This window comes from Diabrotica virgifera, chromosome 8 (genome assembly GCF_917563875.1).
Source record: "Diabrotica virgifera virgifera chromosome 8, PGI_DIABVI_V3a".
Taxonomy (NCBI): Eukaryota; Metazoa; Arthropoda; class Insecta; order Coleoptera; family Chrysomelidae; genus Diabrotica; species Diabrotica virgifera.
In genome coordinates, this window is record NC_065450.1 from 200176610 (window position 1) to 200202308 (window position 25699).

The 25699-nt window shown below is 32.6% G+C and overlaps 2 protein-coding genes across 2 annotated transcripts in view; one reads left to right on the forward strand and one right to left on the reverse strand.

Moving 5' to 3' along the window:
* The window catches only part of LOC114328243 (gastrula zinc finger protein XlCGF26.1), a 95872-nt gene that overhangs the window by 32196 nt on the left and 37977 nt on the right, over nt 1–25699 (forward strand). The gene's annotated exons all lie outside the window — the stretch shown is intronic.
* On the reverse strand, nt 3191–25516 carry LOC114328244 (uncharacterized). Its single transcript, XM_028277036.2, has 2 exons — nt 25320–25516; nt 3191–4052 (listed from the first exon to the last, which is right to left on the reverse strand). Exons 1-2 carry the CDS (start codon nt 25320–25322, stop codon nt 3285–3287), a joined length of 771 nt encoding a protein of 256 aa, XP_028132837.1. The 5' UTR covers nt 25323–25516; the 3' UTR covers nt 3191–3284.

Below are 25699 nucleotides of genomic sequence, written 5' to 3' on the forward strand. Positions count from 1 at the left end.
TTCACAAAGCACACGCGCCAGTGTTAATGCAAATTTACAGAGATACTAATAAGTAAAAATATTATTTAACCAATGAGGGGTATGATGACATAAGCGCCAATATAGTATCGCTGTCTATTCATGAATTTGTTGATAATTTAAAATTTGATCTTCTTGTATTTTTTTAAATAGATTGTTGGTAGATACGTAACAAATGAAAATTTGCGTCCCTAAAAATTTGGCGCCCTTCAAAACTTGGCGCGCCGGGCGGTCGCCCGGCTCGCTCGCCCCTTTATCCGGCGCTGTCTGGAATACAATTAACTAGAAAATAAATAAAACGGCAAAATATGTTGGCATCAAAAGAAATTGTTATAGTTTTTTTCTTGCTTTTCTTCACATCCTCAGTATTTACCTATATGTTTATGGTTTACGAAATTTTATTAATAGTCCATTCTTTCACGGTTTTTGCTCTAAATTTTAAAGAACCGCTTGGATTGACATGAAATTTGGCATACGCATAGCTTACATGTCAAAGAAAAAAGTGATATTGTGCCGACGTGTGCTTTTGCCCTGGGGGTGACTTTCACCCCCTCTTGGGGGTGAAAAAATATATGACCAAAGCAACTCCGGAAATGGGTAAACTGACTAATTTTAAGTAACTTTTGTTCTATAGAGCTTTTTCGCCAAGTCAACACTTTTCGAGTTATTTGCGAGTGAATATGTTCATTTTTCAACAAAATAACCACATTTTTAGACGGTTTTTCGCAAATAACTCAAAAAGTAAGTATTTTGTCGAAAAAACCGTTCTTAGCAAAAATATAGCCAATAAAAAAGTAAAAAAAATGGTGTACGCGTTAGGTCTCTGGATCTCGTAGAACCAGAGTTATAGCCAATGAAATATAGATTCATATTCACCAAATTTCAAATAGAATATTTCGACGTGAAATATCCAAAAAATTAAGCACTTTTTGGGGAAAACCCATTTTAACTTTTTTAAAGTGTTTAAAAAAAGCTTTATTTCTGTTTTTACGAAAAGTTTCTAGCATTAAATTTAAGCAAGTTACGCTCAAAATAAAGTTGGTCCCTTTTGTTTTTGCAAAAAAAAAATCGGGAAGACCACCCCCTAATTAGCAACTTAAATGAAATTAATCGTTGCCGCTCCATAAATTGTTTTACTTATATTGTGTTTATATGATATGTGTTTCATCGATTCAAATAGTGTTTATTTTTGAAATAATTTGGCTTCAAAGTAAAATTTTTAAAAATTTAAATTTTGAAAAATATGCTTTTTTCAAAATAACTTAAAAATTGTTAGAGATACCAAAAGTCTCGAAATACAAAAAAAGTCAGATTTGCTTTTCTGAATATCATGTATTTTTTTGTTTTTCTGTTAGACAAAAATTGATCAAGATTTGGTGTTTCTAAATTGGCATACATTCGTGATCAGTGACTCGTTCAACCCCTTTTAACTACAGCCGTTTCAATAATAAGGACTTTGAACCGATGAAACTTACAGATCATACAGTGCGGTGGAATAAGTGTTGCCCCCCCCCCCCTGTTAACTTCTTTATTTTAAGAATATAAGCAAAACGCTCGAATAGGTCGATTTTTAAACTAACCGTAGTATATTATAGCATCAATGTTTCGAACTTTACGCGACCCCTCTTCAGGTGACAGGCATAACTTGGATTTTTTTAAATGGTAAAGTACATCACGTGACACCTCATTTAACAGGTTTTAAAATACTGATTTCAAAAATGTATAATAATTTAATCCTTTTTGAGATCGCAGGCCCAAAATTTCGGTCGAACTCTTTTAAAACGCATTAATTTTTTTCGAATTCTGAGAAAACTAATAAGTATTTTTGAAAAATTTAAACGCAGAATGAAAGATTAGATTATTACCGATAGCTGACAGTCCCTTAGAATAAACAAAAAGTTTCTTTTAAATGATATATTTGAAATTAAAAATCGCACTAAATTTTCTCCTTTTTCCACCACTGTGACTTATTAAAATAAACATTATAGGAGTTCTCAGGGACTTTGGACCATCGAGAATACTGTAATATTTCATTCTGCGTTTAAATTTTTCAAAAATATTTATTGGTTTTTTCAGAATTCGAAAAAAATGATTGCATTTAGAAAGAATTCGACCGAAATTTCTCGCCTACGCTCTCAAAGAGGATTAAAGTATTATACATTTTTGAACTCTGTATTTTAAGAGCTTTTAAATGAGGTATTACATGATGTACTTTCCTATTTAAAAAAATCAAAGTTATGGCTGTCACCTGAAGAGGGATCGCGTAAAGTTCGAAACGTTGATGCTATAATATATTATGGTTAGTTTAAAAATCGACCTGTCGACCTGAGTGCTTTGCTTATATTCTTAAAATAAACAAGTTAACAGGGGGGGCAGCACTTATTCCACCGCACTGTATAAACAATATATACACGAGTCAAGAAACTTGTGAAGTCGTTACTATTAAATTCATTTAAGATACTAATTAGGGGGTGATTTTCTCGATTTTTTTACCAAAACCAAAAGGGACTAACTTTATTTTGAGCGTAACTTGTTTAATTTTGATGCTAGAAATTTTTTTTATAAAACAAAAATGAAGCTTTTTTTAAACACTTTAAATAAGTTTAAATGAGTTTTCCCCGAAATGTGCTTCATTTTTGGTTATTTCACGTTAAAGTATTCCACTTGGAATTTGACGAATATGAACCTATATTTCATTAGCTATAACTCTGCTTCTACTAAATAAAAAAACGTGATATATTCACTATTTTTTTAAATTTTTTATATGCTATATTTTTGCTAAGAATGCTTTTTCGACAAAATACTTACAATTTGACTTATTTGCGATAAACCGTCTAAAAGCGTGGTTATTTTGTTTAAAAAATGAACATATTCACTGCCAAATAACTCGAAAAGTATTGACTTAGTGAAAAAAACTCTATAGAACAAAAGTTACTTTAAATTAGCCAGTTTACCCACTTCCTGACTTTGTTTGGACGAATATTTTTTAACCCCCAAGAGGGGGTGAAAACCACCCCCAGGGCAAAAGCAGATATCGGCACAATATCACTTTTTTTCTTTGACTTGTTAGCTGTGTGTATGCCAAATTTCATGTCAATCCAAGCGGTTCTTTAAAATTTAAAGGTTTTGCAATATTTTACCGTTAATGAATGGACTATAAAAATAAATACAATTCACAATTAGTTATATTTCTTATATCACATTCAATACATTTCCAAAGTAGTAAAAAAGAGTAAATTAAATAAATCAGTCATTGTAGTTGTACTCTACTTCTTGTAACGACCACCACCACCACCACCAAGTATACTGCTCATTCCATCTGTCAGACGTCGTATACCACCCTCAAAGAGGTTTTGCCCAGATGAGAACATTCTACTGGCTATATTACCCATAGCTGAAATTGGATTTAAACCGCCAAGCCTTCCTAATCCTCCAGGTCGCCCCATTCCTTCATATCCTCCTGGTCCTTCAGGTCTTCCCATTCCACCAAATCTCCCCATTCCTTCATATTCTTCTGGTCCTTCGGGTCTTCTCAATCCGCCAAGCCTACCCAATCCTCCAAGTCGTCCCAATCCCAGAGGTCCCCTACGTTCACCTCCAAATAGTCCCAATCCTAGAGGTCCTCTAGATTCACCTCCAAATCGTCTTAATCCTATAGGTCCCCTAGGTTCAACTCCATAGCCACCACCGTTACCATAAGGTACATTACTACCATAGCCTCCAGGGGAAGGATAATTCGGCTGTCTTCCATATCCGCCCTCTCCTTCTGAATACATACCACCTCTGCCTCCATAACCGCCCTGACCATAGGAGCCTTCTCCCCTACTAGAAACCGGGTTGTCATATTCGCTGTCGTAGCCAGGCTTTTTGTCGAATAGTCCGTTCGGAATGGCGGGACCGGTTTTTGCAACGGATCCTTCTCCTCTGTCGTTAATGTTTGTATCTGGACTTTTGAATTCCGAATCTTCGTAAGGTGCAGACGAGGATTCGGCGATCCACGCGAGAGCCAAAGAAAGTAGAATAATTTTGGAAATCTGAAAAAAAAAAAGAGAAACATTTAATGATTGTTACAATTTGTTCACTTTCAGGAGTCGATTCACGTCACAAGAGTATTTAGGCTTGAAAACAAAAACGTATAGCCCAATAAATGACCATTTTAGAGTGTAATTTCCAGGGGCAACTCCGAATTGCATGAAAATTTGGATTTAGGTTCTACTTACCCTCCACTTCAAAGTTGAATTTGTACCGTTGGTTGCTTTTAGTTGGGGGGTGACATCTACCCCTTCTCGGGGGGTGAAAAACGCGTGTTTAAAATAAGGCCAGAAATGGATAAATTGACTTATTTTAAGCACCTTTTGTTCTATAAAGTTTTTTACGTAAGTCAATACTTTTTGAGTTATTCGCGATTTAAAATGTTGATTTTTCGACAAAAAAACTACGTTTTCAGAGCGTTTCTCCCAAATAACTCAAAAAGTAAATACTTTATCGAAAAAAATATTTTTAGCAAAAGTGTAGCCTATAAAAAAAAACGAAAAAAATGGTGTACAAGTAAAGTCTACAAATTGAGTAGAAGCAAAGTTGTAGCTCATGAAAAATACGTTCTTATTCGTCTAATTCCAAATCGAATAATTCAACGCGAAATCACCGAAGAAAGAAGCGTTTTTCGGGAAGACCTTATTAACATTTTTAAAGTATCGAAAAAAGCTTACTATTTATTTTTTACAAAAGTTTACAGCATCAAAAATAAACGAGTTACACTGAAAAAAAAGTTAGCCCCTTTTTTTGGTAAAAAAATCGTGAAAACCTCCCTCTATTTAGCACCCTATATGAAATTAATCGTTTGGCTTTACCATCTGTTTTAACTGTATGTGTATTGTTTATATGATCTGTAAGTTTAATTGATTTGAAGTGCTTATTTTTGAAAACATTTGGTTTTATAGTAAAAAAAAAATTTCTAAAAATTTTTGAAAAATTTCATTTTTTCAAAATAACTATATTAGTGTTAGTGATAAGTAAAATCTTAAAGAGTAAAAAAATGTAGGTTTTACTATTATAAATATGCTAGTTTCATTTGGTTTCTCCGTAAGACAAAAATTGGTTAAGATATGGCTGTTCAAAATTTGCATAAACTAGTGATTAGTGACCCATTCAAGCTTTCTCAATTATAACCCTTTCAAAAATAAACACTTTAAACCGGTAAGACTGACAGATCATATAAAAAATAGATAGGTAAGTAAATTACTTGTAAAGCGGTAGCGATTAATTTCATTTGGGGAGCTAAACACAGCGAGATTTTCATGATTTTTTACAAAAAAAAGAGGGCCAACTTTATTTTAAGCGTAACTCGCTTATTTTTAATGCTAAAACTTTTGTTAACAATTAAAACAAAGCTTTTTATAAACACTTTAAAAAAGTTTAAATGGGTTTTTTCCGAAAAGTACTTTCGGTGATTTCACCTTGAAATATTCGATTTGGAATTAGACGAATAAGAACGTATTTTTCATGAGCTACAACTTTGTTTTTGGTTGATTGATAGACTTTACTGATACACCATTTTTTTGAGTTTTTTATAAGCTACACTTTTGCTAAGGATATTTTTTCGATAAAATATTTACTTTTTGAGTTATTTGCGAAAAACCGTCTGAAAACGTAGTTTTTTTGTCGAAAAGTCAACATTTTCAATGGCAAATAACTCGAAAAGTATTGACTTACGTAAAAAACTTTATAGAACAAAAGTTGCTTAAAATCAGTAAATTTATCCATTTCCGGTCTTATCTTGAACGTATGTTTTTTCACCCCCGAGAAGGGGTGACTATCACCCCCCAAGTAAAAGCAACCAACGGCACAATTTCAACTTTGAAGTGGAGGATAAGTAGAACCTAAATCCAAATTTTCATGCAATTCGGAGTTGCCCCTGAAAATTACACGGTATCGCCGAATTTCCCGTTCATTTACTGGGCTAGTAATAAAAGAGAGAGATATTGCTGGAAAACAACTTTTTAAATATACAGGGTGTAACAAAAATGCAGGTCATAAAATAAATCACATATTATGGGACCAAAAATAGTTCGATTGAACCTAACTTACCTTAGTACAAATGTGCACATAAAAAAAGTTATAGCCCTTTGAAGTTACAAAATGAAAATCGATTTTTTCCAATATATCGAAAAATATTAGAGATTTTTTATTGAAAATGGAGGTGTGGTATTCTTCTGGCAGGAACATCTCAAAAAAATAATAACAGTGACATTTATTTACCCCATAAAAATATGAGGGGTTTGTTCCCTTAAACCCCCCTAAACTTTTGTGTACGTTCCAATTAAATTATTACTGCGGTACCATTAGTTAAAACACAATGCTTTTAAATATTTTTTTGCCTCTTAGTATTTTTTCGATAGCCAGTTTTTATCGAGATGCGGCTTCTTTTTTAAAAAGTTTAGATAAATATTTTATGGGGGTTTGGTTCCCTTAAATGCCCCACGCAAATGTTCGTATACGTTCCAATTAAATTATTATTGTGGTAGCATTAGTTAAACACAATGTTCTTAAAACTTTTTTTCTCTTAGTATTTTTTCGATAAACGATTTTTTATCGAGGTATTAATGTATTTCAAACTATACCTAAAAAATGTAAATTCATAATAAATTTTCAGTAGTAATTGCACAAGAGCTCTAAAATTATCGAATTTTTCCCGAGTGACACTTTGACAGTTTTAATTTCACTACCCGAAGGGGAGTGAAATTATGTCAAAGTGTCACGAGGGCAAAAATTCGATAATAATTTTAGAGATCGAGTGCAATTTGCTGTGATTATTTCATGAATAAAACTGTTCAAAACCAAAATTTTATTGTAATTTATTTATGTAAGTACAAATTAGTACAATTAAACACACAGTTGTTATAAATATTTGACGGTTGAAAGTCATCCCTTTTATCATTTTTAAAACATTAATTGCCATTAATTTCACTGAATGTATTTTTTCGTAGCAACGAAGGGCATTCTGACGTAATAGGGCTTTTCATCGATTGTCATTTGTTTCGAGCTTCTGTCATATGTTGTATAATCTGTGTATTATATTAATATACACGGATTATACGACATATGACAGAAGCCCGAAACAAATGATTGTGAATGAAAAGCCCTATATTTTTGACGACGGGATATTATCAAAAATTATCAGTTTAATATTTATTTCTGTAGCTTTCTATTCGCCAGAATCTCCTATGAATGAAATAATCATATTATTACCAGGTCTCTTATAACCTTACTTACCATGTAAAAATTTGTGTTGGATTTTACAAATGTTCAAAGTATCTCGATAAAAACTGACTTATTTAAAAATTACAAAGAGACAAAAAAGTTTTAAAAAGATTTTGTTTAACTAATGGTATGGGTCATTCCACGAATATACGACTCTCTTGGATTATCGCGACAACGAATATTTTAGTGTACAACAGGAAGTACGAAAGTAAATGGCTCTAATAATTATTCCAATAAACAGCAATGTAATTTTCAATTTACTTTCATTCTTCTTATTTTACACAGCAAAATATTCGTTGTCGAGATAATCCAAGAGGGTCGTATATTCGTGGAATAGGGTTTAGCACAATAATAATTTAGTTAGAACGTACACAAATATTTAGGTGGGTTTAAGGGAACCAAACCCCCATAAAATTTTTATGGGGTGCACAAATTTTTACTTTTATTTTTCTTAAAAATGTTCCTACCATATGAATGCCACATGTCCATTTTTAATAAAAAATCTCTAATAGTTTTCAATATATTGGAAAAAATCGATTTTTATTTTAAATATAAATCGATCATTTAACTTTTTTTATGTGCATATTTGTACCAAGGTAAGTTAGGTTCAATCGAACTATTTTTGGTTTCAGAATATGTGATTTAATTTATGACCTGTATTTTTGTTACACCCTGTATAATTATGCTCAATAGTGCTGTCTTATTTTGCCAGGGGGGTACAACGGCCTCCTTTATCGCAAAACAAAATATTTTTTTTGTATTTTTTTGGGTCATTATCTCGAAAACTATGCATCCTACGAAAAAACTTGTAGCAACATTTTTTGCTTAGCCAAAAAAATGTTTTGTTTTGCGAAAAATCGCTTTTTTGTAATGTCGCAAGTTTTTTGTTTATAACAATCTTATCGACATCCGGACCAACTGTTACTCAAAAAATTCGTGTTCTACGGGGCAAAATACATAAAAAAACTTGGGTAAGTCCATCTAAATAAAGAAGGCCGTTGTACCCCCCCCTGGCGATAGCACTACAATATTATCTCCTTCTATTTTTTGTAAATATTTATTTTTCTTTAAGTGTTCACACTATTACATATGTTTTATTTTTTTACGTTATTTTTTTCTTCTATTCACTTCGAACAGGATTTATATCTACCCTCACACACGTTTTTTGTGACTCCTGTCTTCTTGTAAGAGTTTGTATCTTTCTGCAATTTTTCAAAGTTTTCCTATCTTTTCATTATTTCTTTTTCAGAATAGTTTCTTAATATTGCTTGTCCTACTTTTCTGTTCAAAGAACACTTTCTATGCATAGTATGCTATTTTTTGCTGACTTTTCTGTTCTCGTCAACCAGTATGTTCTGGTGAGTTTATTGTCTACCCAAACTACCCATGGATGAGTTTCTTGCAGTCTTTTATCCTTAGTTTTTAATTCTATTAGTCTATGTTTAACTGTGTGTGTGTTCACAAAGAGGGTATGGCATTAGATAAACTTTTTGCCACAGATATTTGAAAGTTGAATATTGAAGATGTCATATTAAATTTTTATTTTAGAATCTTTAAGAAATTGTATGATAATATCATTAATAGTTTTGGTGTTGAAGCTTAGTAGGTGTGAAATATTCAGCGGCAAACTTACATTCTACTCCTGAAGTCTAGCAATTAGTGCTTTCGTATGGTATTTATTAAGTTCACAATGTAATAATGTTTAAAATCTTATGAATTGTTGTAGTACTTTATTCAATAATCATACTTTATAATTATAAGTCATTGCTCTATTATCGTTACTTGACCTAACCCCTGCCATGAGGCCTCATGTCCCTTGTCCTGTGTCATCGCTCTGTCAACAATCACTTCAAGTGATCTATGATCACAGGACTTTACATTTGTGAGCTATTCAGTCTCATGACATCTTTCCCTTCCTATAAAGCAGAGAACTTACAACAATAAACTCAGAATAAAATATTATAAAATACTAATACTACCTACGACTAACAATAATATTAAGTGATTACAAAACTAGTACATCTCGAAATCATTATATCGAGTTGGGGGTTTAATTACTCTTTTACCTCTGGTAGGAAACTGATTCGGTACTTCACTCTCACAGGCCATTGATGTTGAAGGTTTGTTACTCTGATTATCATCAAGATCATCTTCTAATTTAATGTGATGTTTAGGCGTATTACTAGATGGTCTCAAGTGATATTTATTTCTTCTTACCAATGTTCCATTTTCTTTCTCAATAACATATGATCTTGGCTCTTGTAAACATTGCCTGACCACAGCAGGTTTCCATTGCCCATCTTCCCTTATAACAACGTTATCGCCTTCACTTAATTCTTCTCTTGCAGCTGTATTTCTATCATAGTAGTGCTTGTACAATTTTCTTTTGTCATCCAATTTATTCTTTTCACTTGTTAGGTCTACTTGTTCTGGTAAATATTTTTCATGTAAGACTGGAAGTTTGCTTCTAAGTCTACGACTATTCAAGAGTTGTGCTGGGGACTTGTCTGATCCTAACAGTGGTGTGTTCCTATATTCTAATAAAGCTAACTGAAGATCACCACACTTTCTGAGAATATTTTTAGCTATCTGAACAGCTCGTTCCGCCTGCCCATTTGATCTAGGATATCTAGGGCTAGATGTCACAAATTTAAAATTCCATTCTCTAGAGAATTCTCTACATTCCTTAGAGCCAAAAGGCATATTGTCAGATACAATTTCCAAAGGAATCCCATGAGTGGCAAACATGGTCTTAAATGATTTTATTATTGACTGGGATGTTTTGGACGGCAACAGAACAATTTCAATCCACTTTGTGAGATAATCCATTACAATTAAATAAGATGCTCCTCCGAACTCACAAATATCAGCCGCTAGCATTTGAAATGGAAGTTCTGGAATTTCTCTTAGTATTAATGGCTCTTTAACATTACTTCTGTGATATTTCTCACAATCAACACAATTTCTAACCAAATCCACTATGTCCTTATTCATATTTGGCCAGAACAACACTTGCCTTGCTCTTTGCTGTGTCTTTGTAACTCCAAAGTGTGTTTCATGAAGAAACTTTAACATCCTAGGCCTTAAAGAATCCGGAACTATAACTCTGTCCATATAAAATATCAAATCATTCAATATGTAGATGTCATGCCTAATACTAAAATAGTCTTTTACTACATAAGGTACCCTCGAAGAGCATGACGGCCACCCTTTTTCACAAAATTCTTTGATCAATTGAAGTTTTTTATCCTGTTTAGTTTCAGCTATAAATTCCTCTCTCCTTTCATCTGTTATATTTATTGTATGCACTATTTCTGTTACAAAAGCATCATCCTCTACCTTTTCCTTCACAAAATTACGAGATAACAAATCAGCTATTAGCATTTCCTTGCCTGGCATATATTCCACAGTTAAGTCATATTTTAATAATTTTACCTTCATACGTTGTAGTCTAGGAGAATCTACTTCAGCTATGCCTTTCTTCATTATCGAAATCAATGGCTTATGATCTGTGAATACCTTAACTTCTCTACCATAAATATAATTATGAAATTTAGTACAAGAAAATAGGATTGCATTTAGTTCCTTTTCAATCTGGCTAAATCTAGTTTCACAATCAGTTAAAGACCTAGAAGCAAAAGATACCGGTTTATGATTCTGCAGTAATACACATCCCACGCCATTTTGACTTGAATCTGTTTGAATTATTATTGACTTATTTTCATCAAAATTTGCAAGAACTGGTGGTGAGCAAATTAACTTTTTTATTAAATTTAATGCGTCTGTGTGACTTTTAGTCCACACCCAAAGTGTATTCTTTTTTAACAATTCTCTTAATGGGGCTGATACATCCGATAAGTTTGGTATAAAACTGCGATGATAATTGATCATGCCCAATATTTTTTGTAACTCTTTTTTATTATTGGGTTCTTTTAAATTAATAATAGCTTTTATTTTATCTAAGTCAGGTCTCATACCATTTTTATCAAATGTATTTCCCAAATATTTTACTTCAGACATTCTATATTGTATCTTATTAGAATTAAATTTTACCCCAATATTTCTAGCACGTTCCAATACTTCATTAAGGATTCTATCATGTTCTTTAAGACTATCAGCAAATATCAAAAGATCATCAAAATATATAAGACAGCCCTCAATATCACCAAAATTCTCTAAGTTAATTCTTTGAAAAAATTCGGGGGCAATATTTAGTCCAAATGGAAGTCTATCAAATTTCCAAATTCCAAAGGGAGTTCCAAATGCACAAACTCTACTGGACTCCTCATCTAGCTGAACTTGATAGAATCCCTCTTTAAAGTCTAAAACAGAAAAATAGCATTTGTTTTTTAACTTATTGCATATCTCTTCAATAGTAGGTATTAAGCAATATTCCTTTTCAAGCGCTTGGTTTAAATCTTTAGGATCCAAACAGATTCTTAACGTTTTATCAGGCTTTTCAACGATAACTAAATTGCTCAACCACTCAGTAGGACCCTCACATTTAGATATGATGCCACGTTTTTCTAAATCTAAAAGTGTGTTTTCTAATCTTTTTTTAATGGCTAAAGGGACCCTTCGTGGTGGTTTAGCTACAGGAACACAATTATCTTTAAGTTTTAGTTTACATTTTTGAGGACATTTGCCTAATCCAATGAATACATCACTATTTTGTTTAATAAAGGCACTTTTTGTTATGTTTAAATCTATGTTATCTACTCTTCGTATCAAATCTAAATCTAAGCATGATTTTAACCCTAAAATTGGTGTAAGGCTATCTTTAACTACAACAAATTCTAATAAATAATCAATATTTTTATATTTACAGACAAGTTTTATTGTACCAATAGGAACGACCTTAAAACCACCATATGTTTCAAGTATGACTTTAGTTTCTTTTAAATCATTAATTTTGCAAACTTTTTGAACAAAACCATTAGGCAAAATGTTAACCTGTGCCCCTGTATCTATTTTAAAAGGTATATCAACATTACTAATTTTTAAATTTTCGATCCAGTCTTTATTATTTTTATTCTTGATTTCATTAACAGTGATTGATGATATCATAAAATCACCTACCTCGTTATTTTCACTTTCTTCCACTTGTACTTCTCTCACTAACCTGCTATGATAACACACTTTATCGAAATGGTTATTTTTACCGCACTTTCTGCACTTTTTTCCATATGCTGGACACCTCCTTGGCCCATGGACTCTCCCACAGTTTCTGCAGCTATATTCATCTCTAGAATTTGCACTCCTGAATGTTTGGACTGAATTTTGCCCCTGCTTGGCTTTACTCCCAATTGATTCAATTTTAACCTTCTCCAAGCTGTTCTGAACTTCTTTTATTTGAGCTTGGGATATTTCATGCATTTTACATATTTCAATAGCTTTAGCCAGATCTAAATTAATGGTCTTTAACATGTTTTGTTGTGCATCCTTACTATTAGTGCCTAATACTATTCTATCTCTTACCATTGAAGATGCTTCTGCTCCAAACTCACAATTTTTTACTTTGTTTTTTAAATCTGTTAAAAAGTGGTCAAACGGCTCTCTTTCTTCTTGAATGCGGTTGTAAAACACATATCTTTCATAGACCACGTTTTTTCTAGGCGTGACATAAGACTCAAATGCTTCCAATACATCTGCTAGCTTGCCTTTTTGGGCCTCCGTTAATTCCAAAGTGTTATAGATTTCAATGCCTTCTTCTCCAATTAGATTGAGTAAAATTGCTACCTTAACGTCATCACTTTTACCACTTTTTCCAGAGGCCATCAGATATATTTCAAAACTTTGTCTGAATCTTTTAAAATTTTCGGCCACATTTCCTTCAAATGACAATGTATTTGGTAACCTCACTTCCATGATTTTGGTTTATTTTCCACTAGACTGCGCCATGTAATAATGTTTAAAATCTTATGAATTGTTGTAGTACTTTATTCAATAATCATACTTTATAATTATAAGTCATTGCTCTATTATCGTTACTTGACCTAACCCCTGCCATGAGGCCTCATGTCCCTTGTCCTGTGTCATCGCTCTGTCAACAATCACTTCAAGTGATCTATGATCACAGGACTTTACATTTGTGAGCTATTCAGTCTCATGACACACAATTAAAGATTATATGATTTAAACCTGCAGTAAATGTTCATCTGATCTTAATTAAAGCAATGTATATATCCAACGTGAATTTTTGGCACCTTTCCTAAGCGACTTAGCACATGTTCAACTGTCTGATAGTTTTTCTCTAGTAGATCATTGTACGTATTAATTTTGTCAAAAATTTATGATTTTTGTATACAGATTATCAAATAATAATATAAATCAACTATTTTAATGTACATGTCTTTGATTTTTGGCTTAAAGCTTCTTTATAAACCTTATAACAGTGTAAAATGCTAAATTTTGAACGATATGCCACAATTTCTATACCTGAATTAATGTCCTATCGAATTTCTTTTAAAAACGAGGCTCAACCGTCAATCAATCCTGATTTGGCACCAGGTGACCGCAATTCTACTCTAACAGTATTAAAATAAATTGCGACCTAAGGCAAAAGTGTACAAATCAATGAATCCATTGCCAATGAAAAATTTTTTTCAACCTACCTCTACCGAAAGTATACTTTTCCGGACCTGATTGTAGGGAGCAAAGTTGTACTTTTCCTCCCTAGGGAGGAAAATATTTTTCCTCCCTAGGGAGGAAAAGTAAAAGTGACGTCATGGTATTTCATTCATGAAATATAACTTATTGACGCCCTGTACAATATCTATTTTCTATTACGTAAGTATCTATACATTTTAACGTTTATTTATAAAACACCCTGTATTTTGCAGAATGGTAAAAAACAGTAAATTGTTATTTTGAGTTAACAATGTTTACATTAATAATTTGGCATATTTGACAGTTGACAGTTATATTGTACCTGCTTGTTAGTTTTAGTTTTAATAAATTTTGTTGGTTAGTTACATATAAATTAAGTAAAAATGAAAAATGACTTGTTATTAATTTGAGGAAGGTGGAAAACCCATATGTATAACATGGGAGTAAAGTGCCTTTTCCTCCCTTGAATGATTACTGCCTTGAATGATTACTCCGCTACGCGTTGGGCAGTAAACTTCATTCTCGGGAGGAAAAGTAGCACTTTCCTCCCTTGTTATACAAATAGCTATTGTTTGTAATTCCTTTTTGTCAAAGTTTAATACTATAGCCCAGTCGGGATAGCATTTGACCTTGCATTAGGAGCTGCCCCAAATTTTATTTTTCTAATCTTTAGGGAGGGTTAATATTAGTATAAATTTAAAATCTCGACTGAATTCCGCCGTTGCGTTAGCAGCCATCTTGATTTTAAACGAGAACGGTTTTTGCTCAATATCTCCGCCATTTTCAATTTTTTGACAAAAAGTGTAGAAACTGAAATTGTTGAAAATGCGATTTTCTATAGTTTCATTTATTATAATTTTTTTCGTGCGGTCGATATTTTCCGAGTTATGAGGGGAAAATAGTGACAGTTGTAGCATAATTATTGAATTATTGAATTATCTCGTTTATTATTAGTTTTACAACAAATATATACCTATACAAAAATGAAGAGAATTAAATTTTGTACAATTTTGATGTCATACTTTTTTTTTGATAAAATCAATATTTAAGGTAGTACGTATGTGGTAAAGGTGCGAGCGTAAGACCTGATTGATTTTGTAGCAATTGTTTTTGTTCAATATCTCCGCCATTTTCAACTTTTCGACAAAAAGTGTAAGAACTGAAATTGTTGCAATTACGATTTACTACAATTTTTCGAGAGAACCAGTGGCGGGTCTACAATGGGGGGAAATGGGAAAATTCCCCCAACAGTCCAAAATTAAAAAAAAAATTGTTGAAACATCACGATTTTTTAGCTGACATAAAACTTAAAATATCGACAGACAAATTCAACCAATCAAACCCGCTAGTTAATAAAATTAAGTGAACTTAATGCATATAATGTCTTTTTATGTCTTTTATATACTTAGTTTGGTTGATGTTTCATTGGAAGTTTCAAAAATTGTATAAAATATAATTCTCTTTATTTTTGTTTATGTGCAATTATGTCGTAAAGTTAATAATAAATGAGACAATTCAATAATTATGCTTCCCGTCCGCTTCCATTATTTTCCCCCTTAACTCGGAGAATATTGATCGTATAAAAAAATTGTGCCAAAGAAATTGTAGGAAATTGCATTTCCAACAATTTTCTTTCCCACCATTTATGTTGAAAAGTTGAAAATGGCGGAGATATTAAGCAACAACAGTTCTCATTTAAAATCAATATGGCGGCTAATGCAAATGCGGAATTCAGTCGAGATTTCAAATTTACACTACTATTGATCTCTCCTAAAGGATAGAATTATAAAATTTGAGGCAGCTCGGAAACAAAGTTCAGTTCAATAATTATGCTTCCCCCACCACTTTTTACTATTTTCCCATGTAACTCGGAAAATATCAACCGCATGAAAAAAATTGTTAAAAAGAAATTGTAGGAAATTTTATTTTGAACAATTTTAGTTGAAAATGGCGTAGATATTGAACAAAAACAATTGCTATAAAATCAATTCGGCCTTACGCTCACGCCATTACCGCATACGTACTACCTTAAATATTAATTTTAGCAAAAAAATAAAAGAGATCAAAATTGTGTAGAATTTAATTCTCTTCATTTTTGTATAGGTACATATTTGTTGTAAAACTAATAATAAACGAGATAATTCAATAATTCAATAATTATGCTCCAATTCTCACTATTTTCCCCTCATAACTCGGAAAATATCGACCGCACGAAAAAAATTATAATAAATGAAACTATAGAAAATCGCATTTTCAACAATTTCAGTTTGTACACTTTTGTCAAAAAATTGAAAATGGCGGAGATATTGAGCAAAAACGGTTCTCGTTTAAAATCAAGATGGCGGCTAACGCAACGGTGGAATTCGGTCGAGATTTTAAATTTATACTAATATTGACCCTCCCTAAAGATTAGAAAAATAAAATTTGGGGCAGCTCCTAATGCAAGGTTAGGTCTGTTATTCGTCTAACCCGACTGGACTACTAACCCTTCTACAACGGTCGATTATCTTTGCATTAAGTGATTAAAAGACTATTTGGTCCCATTTTTCTAATGGTAGGGGAGCCCAAGCGGGGATTTTTGCAGTTACTCGAGCGGGTCAGAAAATCACATGGGGAGAAACCTTGTACCCTGTAAATGTACCCCTACCATATATATTGGATCTTAATACAGGAGAGTTCGTTGAGGGGGGCCGAAAAAAATCTATCCTTAGAAAAACTCAAAATCGTCAGATTAAGATAAGGTAAGTTAAGTACATGCAGAACAGTGTATATTTCAAAAATCTGACGATTTGAGCGGAACGTAAGGAAATGGGCGGCGGGTGTAATTTCCTCACCAAAATAATTGTTTACCTGCGTTTATAAGGGTATGTCATAATCCCACAGGTATTTTCCTCACCAAGACCAAAATGGTTATTTCAGGTAGATTTTACTAAAAGGCATTCAATTGAATGATTTTCTACTATTAAATTACAGTAGGTACCTATAATTATTATAATAATTAATTAATTATAGTATTTTATTTTTAGTCACAATTGGAATTTTGACAAAAACGGCATGTTTAATAGAAAGTGATCGCCGTAAACCTTACGCGGTATTGGTATTTGAAAATTTTATTTTTTATAAAGTGAAAAAAGTGAAGAAGTGTTCTGGAGGATAAAACAACTTGTAGTGCGAAATTTTTTACTATTGGTGCAACTTTTACAATATCTAGAAGTAGCCGACAACATAATCATGAACCAGATTGTCAGAAGTTAGATCGAAAAATTGTTTCTAACTATTGTAAACGTAAAGCAGAAGAGAATTGAAAAACCCGCAAAAATTATACGCCAAGCACTTGCAGCTAATTTGTCTGAAACAATTACTACGATTGTTGTAAGTTACATAAGAAAAAATATATAATTATCGACGAAAAATGATGCCTGGTCGACTTCCTTCCAATATTGATGATGTTCAAGAATTTGTGACGGGGTGTGCTCAAAAAACAACCAAGAGGGAAAATTTTCTCTTTATAAACTGAGTCAAAAGTAGGATAATTGTATTTAGTTGTGAAACAAATATAAGACTTTCAGCCACATTGAATTTTATTATATGGATGGCACATTGCAATTATTCATTATTCATGGGCTAATTAATGGGCATTATATTTCTTTATTATACTGTCTACTGCCAAACAAAAAAACAGAAATTTACAACAATATTTTTTATTTGTTAAAATCAGAAATTTTTAAAGCTCTCAAAATTGAGTTTAATGCTAGTAAAATTTTTGAAGATTTTGAAAAGGAATGCAATCATTGAAATGTGTCCGAACACTGAAATACCTAATCTTGGTACCTATAGAAATGTCTTGGTCTCTTGATTTAATATCAGAATATAAAAATGATTCTGAAAGAGGCAAGTGGCTCAAACATACTTTTGGCCTTACATATAAAACCAAAAGACGTATCAGATTGTTTTGTGTTTGATTTAAATGTCATGCAAACCAGGAAATGAAATTTAAGATAGATATGTTGATTATTTAGTTAAAACTTATATAGACGAAAATGCCACATTCTCCCCATATTTGTGGACAGAGGCAAATTCTTCTGTTATTCGTATTACGAATGCTTGCGAATCTTTTCATTCGCATTTTAATTTATCGTTTTGTAATACGCATCCATCCATATATATTTTCTTTGAAAAAATTAAAGAATTTCAGGTAGATACGTATGTTAAAATTTAAATTTTGCATATTGCAAAGCCTATCAAAGAATAAACAAGTTAAACTTAAATTGAAAAATATAGTAAATTTATTAATAAGATATCAGTCTAATCAAATGACTAGAATGGATTTTGTAAAGTGTCTGTCTTATTATAATAAATATTAAATAATAATTTATACTTCTTGCATATTATCTATATTATAAACTATTATTATAATGTAAGGAAATTAATGTCTTGTATTCGGATTTCGGATGCTTTCATAATTGACATTCTTAAATTAAATCTATATTTTTATTTTATTACCTGAGTGAGTTGCTGAGGAAAATACCTACCGGATTAATAGGAACCTTTAAATTTGGTGAGGAAAATACCTGTCGGATTATATGTTTTTACTGGTTGGTGCGGAATTTTACCTCCGCCCGGAAATGAGTGAGTCACAAAGTTTCACAAGAAAAAAGCGAATATTTCGAGAAATAAATTAAACGTCAGATCGAAAAACTAAAAAATACGTGTTCAATATTTTTCAAAAATATATCGAATGATACCAAACACGACACCCCACGGAGAAAGGTGGGGGTAAACTTAAAATTTTAAATAGGAACCCCGCGAAACTTTGCGAAATGAACATCAGATCGAAAAACTGCAAAATATACGTATTCAATATTTTTGAAAAATCTATCGAATGACACCAAACACGACTCCATACGGAGGTGGGGTAGGGGGTTACTTTAAAATCTTAAATACGAGCCCCCATTTTTTTGCAGCTTTGGATTCCTTACGTAAAAATAAGTAGCATTTATGCGAGACACATTTTTCGAATTATGGATAAATGGCGCTATAATCGGAAAAAACGATTGTTGGAAATGGAAAATTAAATTAAAAAATGGAAAGTCCCCACTTGAATGGAAAACTTACTTATTTTAGCATAGTTTCCTCCCTAGCATATAAACTGCAAATTTAGCATAGTTTCCTCCCCTACTATAATGTGGCAATCGATAATTACCGATGATCAAGTGATTCCCGTTTCTGATGACGCTACACGAAATGAGTGGAACGCTATGTACTCATAATCGTTTCCTTAATTAATATTTTATCGGGCACTTTCCAAAATTTTACCGGTTTCGTGGAAATATTTAAAACTTACGGAATTATATTCCGATCAGTCATCGGTAATTTCTAATAATACATTGATATGTCCTTAAGTACCTTAACCATTGTTTAATTAATAAGACCACTGTCGATGGAATAATTCATATTTATTACTAATATGTTATTCAATACATTTTACATTCAGTTTTTCTATAACTACTTTCCTTGCCCCGTTGTTCTCCCCTCTACCTGTCAGTCCGCATGGAACATCACCGCAGAACAGTAAGTGCCAGATGGCCATCTCTCTCAAAGCTACCAACTCACTTTAAGCTGTGTTTACACTTAAAACATCCCAACTTATCACCCTCACCCTTAATTTATATCTACCCAAATATGATTAATATGATTATGTAAAACCTAACTGAACAATTTTTTTTTTTTTTTTTTTTTTTTTTTTTTACTTACTCTAGAATGAAATCATTGTATTTCTTTGGCATATTTGTAACGCGTCTGCTTCTACCTGTTTGAGACATATTATCAGATGGATAATTAACAATAATGTTTTGTTCATTATCTGACCTGTAAACTGTATCAGTTGATGATCTGTTGCCAGTGTCTGAAGAAGTAGCCATGTCCAGCAAAACTGGCTCACCTTGGGTTTCCATCGTTAACTTCTCCAAATTTGATTCAGATTGTGTTATACTCTCACCTACCGGATGTACTACGTTTGGTAGTTTTATATATTGAAAGTCATTGTTACTGTCAAGTTCATTTTCCCTGTTGTTTGCAAACTCAGTGCTACCCCTGCCTACCTGATTCGTATGACGCTTCCATACCTGACCACTATCTAATCTGCAATAATAAGTTTTCTTACCTACTTTATTTATTATTTTAGCTGCCACCCACAACTTTCGGTTTGTTTCCCTATAGTCTCTTACCATAACCCTTTCTCCTATTTCAAAACATCTTTTCTCCTTTATAGAAATATTTTGCTGTTCTTTACTGGGCTTTTCGGCCATCATTGATATTCTTGTTCGCAATGATCTATTATATACAAGTTCAGCTGGTGACTTTTCTGTTACTGGGTGTTTTGTGTTGCGATATGTTAGTAAATATCTTGATATTAATGTAGACAGTGGAATACCAGAGTTTCTTGGATCATCTAGGGCTGTTTTCAGCTTCATTTTAAATGTCCTGACATACCGTTCTGCAGCTCCGTTGCTGGATGGATGGTAAGGTGCCCCTGTTAAATGCTTAATCCCATTTTTCTTAAAGAATATTTCCATGGTTTTGTCAACTAGTTGAGGTCCATTGTCACTCACACATAACCTTGGTAGTCCCATTCTGGCAAAAACTTCCCTTAGTTTTTCTTGCGTTTCTGCTGCTGTCGCCCTACTCATAGGAAATACCTCTACCCATTTGCTGTAAGCATCCACCAATATTAAGCACAACTTGCTTTTTAATTGCAAAAAATCTATATGCACTCTGTCAAATACCTTGTCCACTTCAGGCCACGGTGAAAACTCTGATGGAGGGTTGTCTCTATTCTTTAAACATGGACCACAACTTTTTACCCTATGCTCTATGTCGGAATCTATTTTAGGCCAGTAAACATATGATCTCGCTAATGACTTGCACCTGACTATTCCAAAATGTCCTGCATGGAGCTCATCGAGGATTTGTGGTCTTAGACTTGATGGTACCACAATACGATGTCCCCACATTATTATGTGCTCATCTAAATACAACTCTTGTCGTTTATGGTAAAATGGCATTATTTCATCACTTAAATGTTTGGGCCATCTTTCCGTTTTAATATACATCTTTATTGCCCTTAAAATGCCATCTTTGTCTGTTTCTTCTCTAAGTACTTTGTTGTTAATTGGCCAGTATTCTATAGACTCCGTGAAATGAATATATGTCATTCCTTCCGCTGGTTCCTCTACTGTTCCCGTAACCTGCACTGGTGACCTTGATAAATAATCAGCTACAGGATTGTTTATTCCCTTGATATGTTCAATACTGTAGTCAAACGATGACAAAAATAAAGCCCACCTTTGTATCCTGTTTGCGGACATTTTAGGGATGCTCCTGTGTTCTCCAAATAATGCAACTAGCGCTTTTTGATCTGTCCTTAATTTAAACTTATTACAGCAGAGGTACTGGTAAAATTTATTTATGGTAAAATGAACTGCTAAAGCCTCTTTTTCAACTGTAGAATATTTTTTTTCTGCTGGCATGAGAGTTCTTGACACACATGCTACTGTTCTCTCCTCTCCCTCTTTAACTTGGCTTAACATGCCTGAAATACCCTTGTCACTTGCATCTGTTGTTACTATTATTGGAAGGTCAGGGTCAAAATAAACTAAACAATTATCTGATGCTATTATATCTTTTATAATATTGAATGCCCTTTCACATTCTTTTGACCAGAAAAACTTTACATTACCTTTTAAAAGCTTGTATATTGGTTCTAAGATCTGGGCAGCCCGAGGTATAAATTTATGGTAATAATTTACTAGCCCTGTAAAAGCTCTAACTTCTGTTATATTTTCTGGTTTAGGTGCATTTATTATTGCAGCAATTTTACTATCTGTTTTCTTAAGGCCTTCTTTTGATATTTTGTACCCCAAGTATTCAACTTCCTCTTTAAAAAATACACATTTTTCTTTACAAACTGTCAGCCCAGCCTTTTCAAGTTTGCTAAGAACTTCCCTCAAGTTAGTCATATGTTCTTCTGCTGTTTCCCCCGTTACTATTATATCATCTAAAAAGTTTGTTACATTTTTCATGCCCTTAAAGAGATTTTCAATTTCTCGTTGAAATATACTACTTGCTGATTTTATTCCGAATGGTAATCTTTTAACTGCGTACAAACCCCTGTGAGTGTTCCACGCTAACAACTTACTTGATTCAATATTTAAGGAGAACTGCATATAAGCTAGTTGTAAATCAATTTTTGAAAAACGTTGACCTTTTTTTAGTTTATTCCATAATTCATCAATTTTTGGAAGTGGATATTTCACATCTTCTAAATGTTTATTTATTGTTGTTTTGTAATCCCCACATATTCGTATTTTCCCATTTGATTTTTGAACAAAGACTAAAGGTGTTCCCCAATCTGAATTGTCTATTAATTCTATTACTCCCTCTTTCTCTAACCTATCTAACTCTAACTCTACCTCTTTCGCATAGGCTAAAGGAACAGCTCTGTGCTTGCAAAAAACTGGTTTAGCATTTTCCACAACTTTAATTGAAATTTCCTTATGATTAAAGTTTCCTAACTTACTAGTAAATACGTTTGAAAAACTGTTTATTAGATCTAGAATTTTACTATTACTTACAATTTGATTCATCATTTCAAGCCTAATATTGAAGGCCTTTATCCAGTCTCTCCCTAGAATATTTGCAGAACCTTTTTGAACAACGTATAGCTTTACTGGTATTTTCTTGCTTTTATAGCCCATATCTATTATAAAATATCCCTCTGGTGAAAAGACACTACCTTCATAACTTTTTAGCAACAGATCATCACTGGTTAGCCTAAAATGAGAAAAATTATTTATATATGTTTCTTTTGTGATTGCACTTATACCAGCGCCACTATCAATGATCATCTCATATATTTTGCCTTCAATCTTTACCTGGATTTTAAAGGGATTGTCTACCTTGACTTGTACATGGCACAGATCAACAATTCTTGATTCTATGCTGTCTAATGTATAAATGTCCTCTTCCGCCTCACTATCTATAAAATTAACACTATCTTTATGTGCCAAACAGACCCTAGCCAAGTGCCCAATTTTTTTACATATATTACAAATGTAATCTTTATATTTACAACTATTTTTGTGTTTATTTCCACATATCTTACATTTTGACATCTGATTGACACTTGAATTTACATTGACGTTTGAGCTGCCATGCATTGTCCGCCTTGTCCCATGTTGCCAACCTCCATCCTGTCCCTGCCGACGAACTCGAGAACTCGACGATGACGAAGCTTGCTGATGATCTATCACATGAACATTTACAGTTGACCTCGAGCTTGTTTTTGAAGCCATAATAGCATTTTCTGTCTTCATTGCCAAACTCACCATCTGCTCCATCGTCGCCTTTTCATCCTCTTCGCATAATCTGTCGAGAATTTTACTAGGACACATACCACTCACGAACTTATTTAGCAGCACTTTGGTTAGATCTGCCCCAAACTTGCACGTAACTGCAGCACTTCTTATCCTAGCATACCAGTCCGCTATTTTTTCCTCAGTTTCTTGCCGCAGGTCAAAAAATGTACATCTCTCTCTCCATGTACTCACTTGACCTCCGTAATGGGTAGCTAATAACTGTGATAATTCTGCAAATGTTTTGGTTTTGGGAGCTTCTGGAAAACATAGATCTCTCAACAAGGTGTATGTGGGTGCACTTACCGAACTGATTAGGATCGCCACTTTAATAGCTTCCTCTTCAACCCCATTTGCCACAAAATGTTGTTCCAATCTTTCTTCGTAAATATTCCACGGTTGTAAATCTGGAATAAATTCTTCGAACTTTTTGTTCGCCATCTTGATTCACTAACAAAGGTACCGGACATCGGTTTACATAAAACAATTAGTATTTACTTCGTTACCACTTTTATCCTCGTCGCCATTGATATGTCCTTAAGTACCTTAACCATTGTTTAATTAATAAGACCACTGTCGATGGAATAATTCATATTTATTACTAATATGTTATTCAATACATTTTACATTCAGTTTTTCTATAACTACTTTCCTTGCCCCGTTGTTCTCCCCTCTACCTGTCAGTCCGCATGGAACATCACCGCAGAACAGTAAGTGCCAGATGGCCATCTCTCTCAAAGCTACCAACTCACTTTAAGCTGTGTTTACACTTAAAACATCCCAACTTATCAGGTTAGAAGAATGTCACGTGGATATCAAAGATGCAACTTAAGAATAAAACAAAAATGCCAAACAATATTTTTGTTTATAAAAATGGTTATTTATTATGTATGTATGTATTAGTAAATTGAAAAGTTAAGTAGGGTTGCATTTTTGAGAGAATTTTATTTTTTAACGATACCTTCGAAAGAGAAATAATGCAATTATAGAAAAACTCTGAAAAATTACAGAAGGCACAAACACTTATAAAAAGGCAGGAGTCGCAAAAAATATGCCTGAGGGTAGATATATATTATCAAATCTGTTTGCTGTGAATAGAAGAAAAAACAACGTAAAACAAAATAAAACATATAAAACAATAGTTTGAAAACTTTAAGAAAAATAAATATTCAAAGCATAATAGCAGGAAATTGATATATTTAGGACCCATCTAGAGAAATAAAAAAAAAAACATAAGTAGTCCAGGGCGCATCTATTTTGAGATGGACGTTGAGAGGTGACTCAATTTTTTTGCAGAAATTGCTTGGAATTAACTCATATAATAATAACTGAGTTATCCTCCCACTCAAAAAGGCCCGGAACATTGTTTAAATAATCAAAATGTCAAAAAATGAAGGAAAAATTCGATTTTTTTCTTCGTTTTTTGATTATTCTTTAAAAATAATATACTTTAATATATACTATATAATATATATAATATATACTATATAATAACCTTAAAAATATTCACTTACGAGAAAAGTTGTACTAAAATAAAAGTTGAGTAATTCAATTTCTACAATATAGAATTGGTTAAAAAGTTTAAAAATTGTCACCCTTGTTGTAATATACCAATAATTGCGAAAAAAAACATAAAAAAGCAAGTATTCGCATTTTACGTTTTTCAACCATTTATGCTACACTTAGGACCTTCATATTTTACCCAGAAAAACTTTATGATATAATAAAACAATACTGTAAATTTCATTAAGATCGGTTCAATAGATTTTGCAAAATAAATTTTGCAATCCAGCTTTCGCAAAAAAATTCATTTTTTCAAAATGTTGCAGGACTGAAAATAAAGCAGATAGCAAGTTGAACAAAAAGAACTTCCATGGAAAATTTAGAAAAATCCAACTCTTAGTTTTTAAAATATTTTTTTGGACAATAAGCATCCTTTTGTTATAACATATTTTTTCAAAAAACATGAATTTTTGACTCCATAGTATTATTTTAAGTAGATTACACAAACTGACTTACCATTTTTCCTGTCGTGTGACTGCTTCGAACTGGTTGTTGACGATCGTGCACCTCTTAAATTAATGCGTAATTGTAGATCATTAGTTTCGAAAGAAAAAACCCAAATGGTGGATACTACATGGGCGTATATTTACAGGGAATGTATTAATTGTTCCGAAAATTATGATGATCTACTGTAAAGTACTTTAGAATTATTGAATGAGCGGTGACGTTGAATGATAGGGGGAATATGACGTTGAATGGTAGGGAGATAAATGTTTAACGTACCTACGATGATCGATATCTTTTAAATATTCCATTAATATAAACTTATAGTAAAAACTTCTTCTTCTTCAAGTGCAGTACCTTTTTTTCCTTCGATTTTACATTCACGATCATCT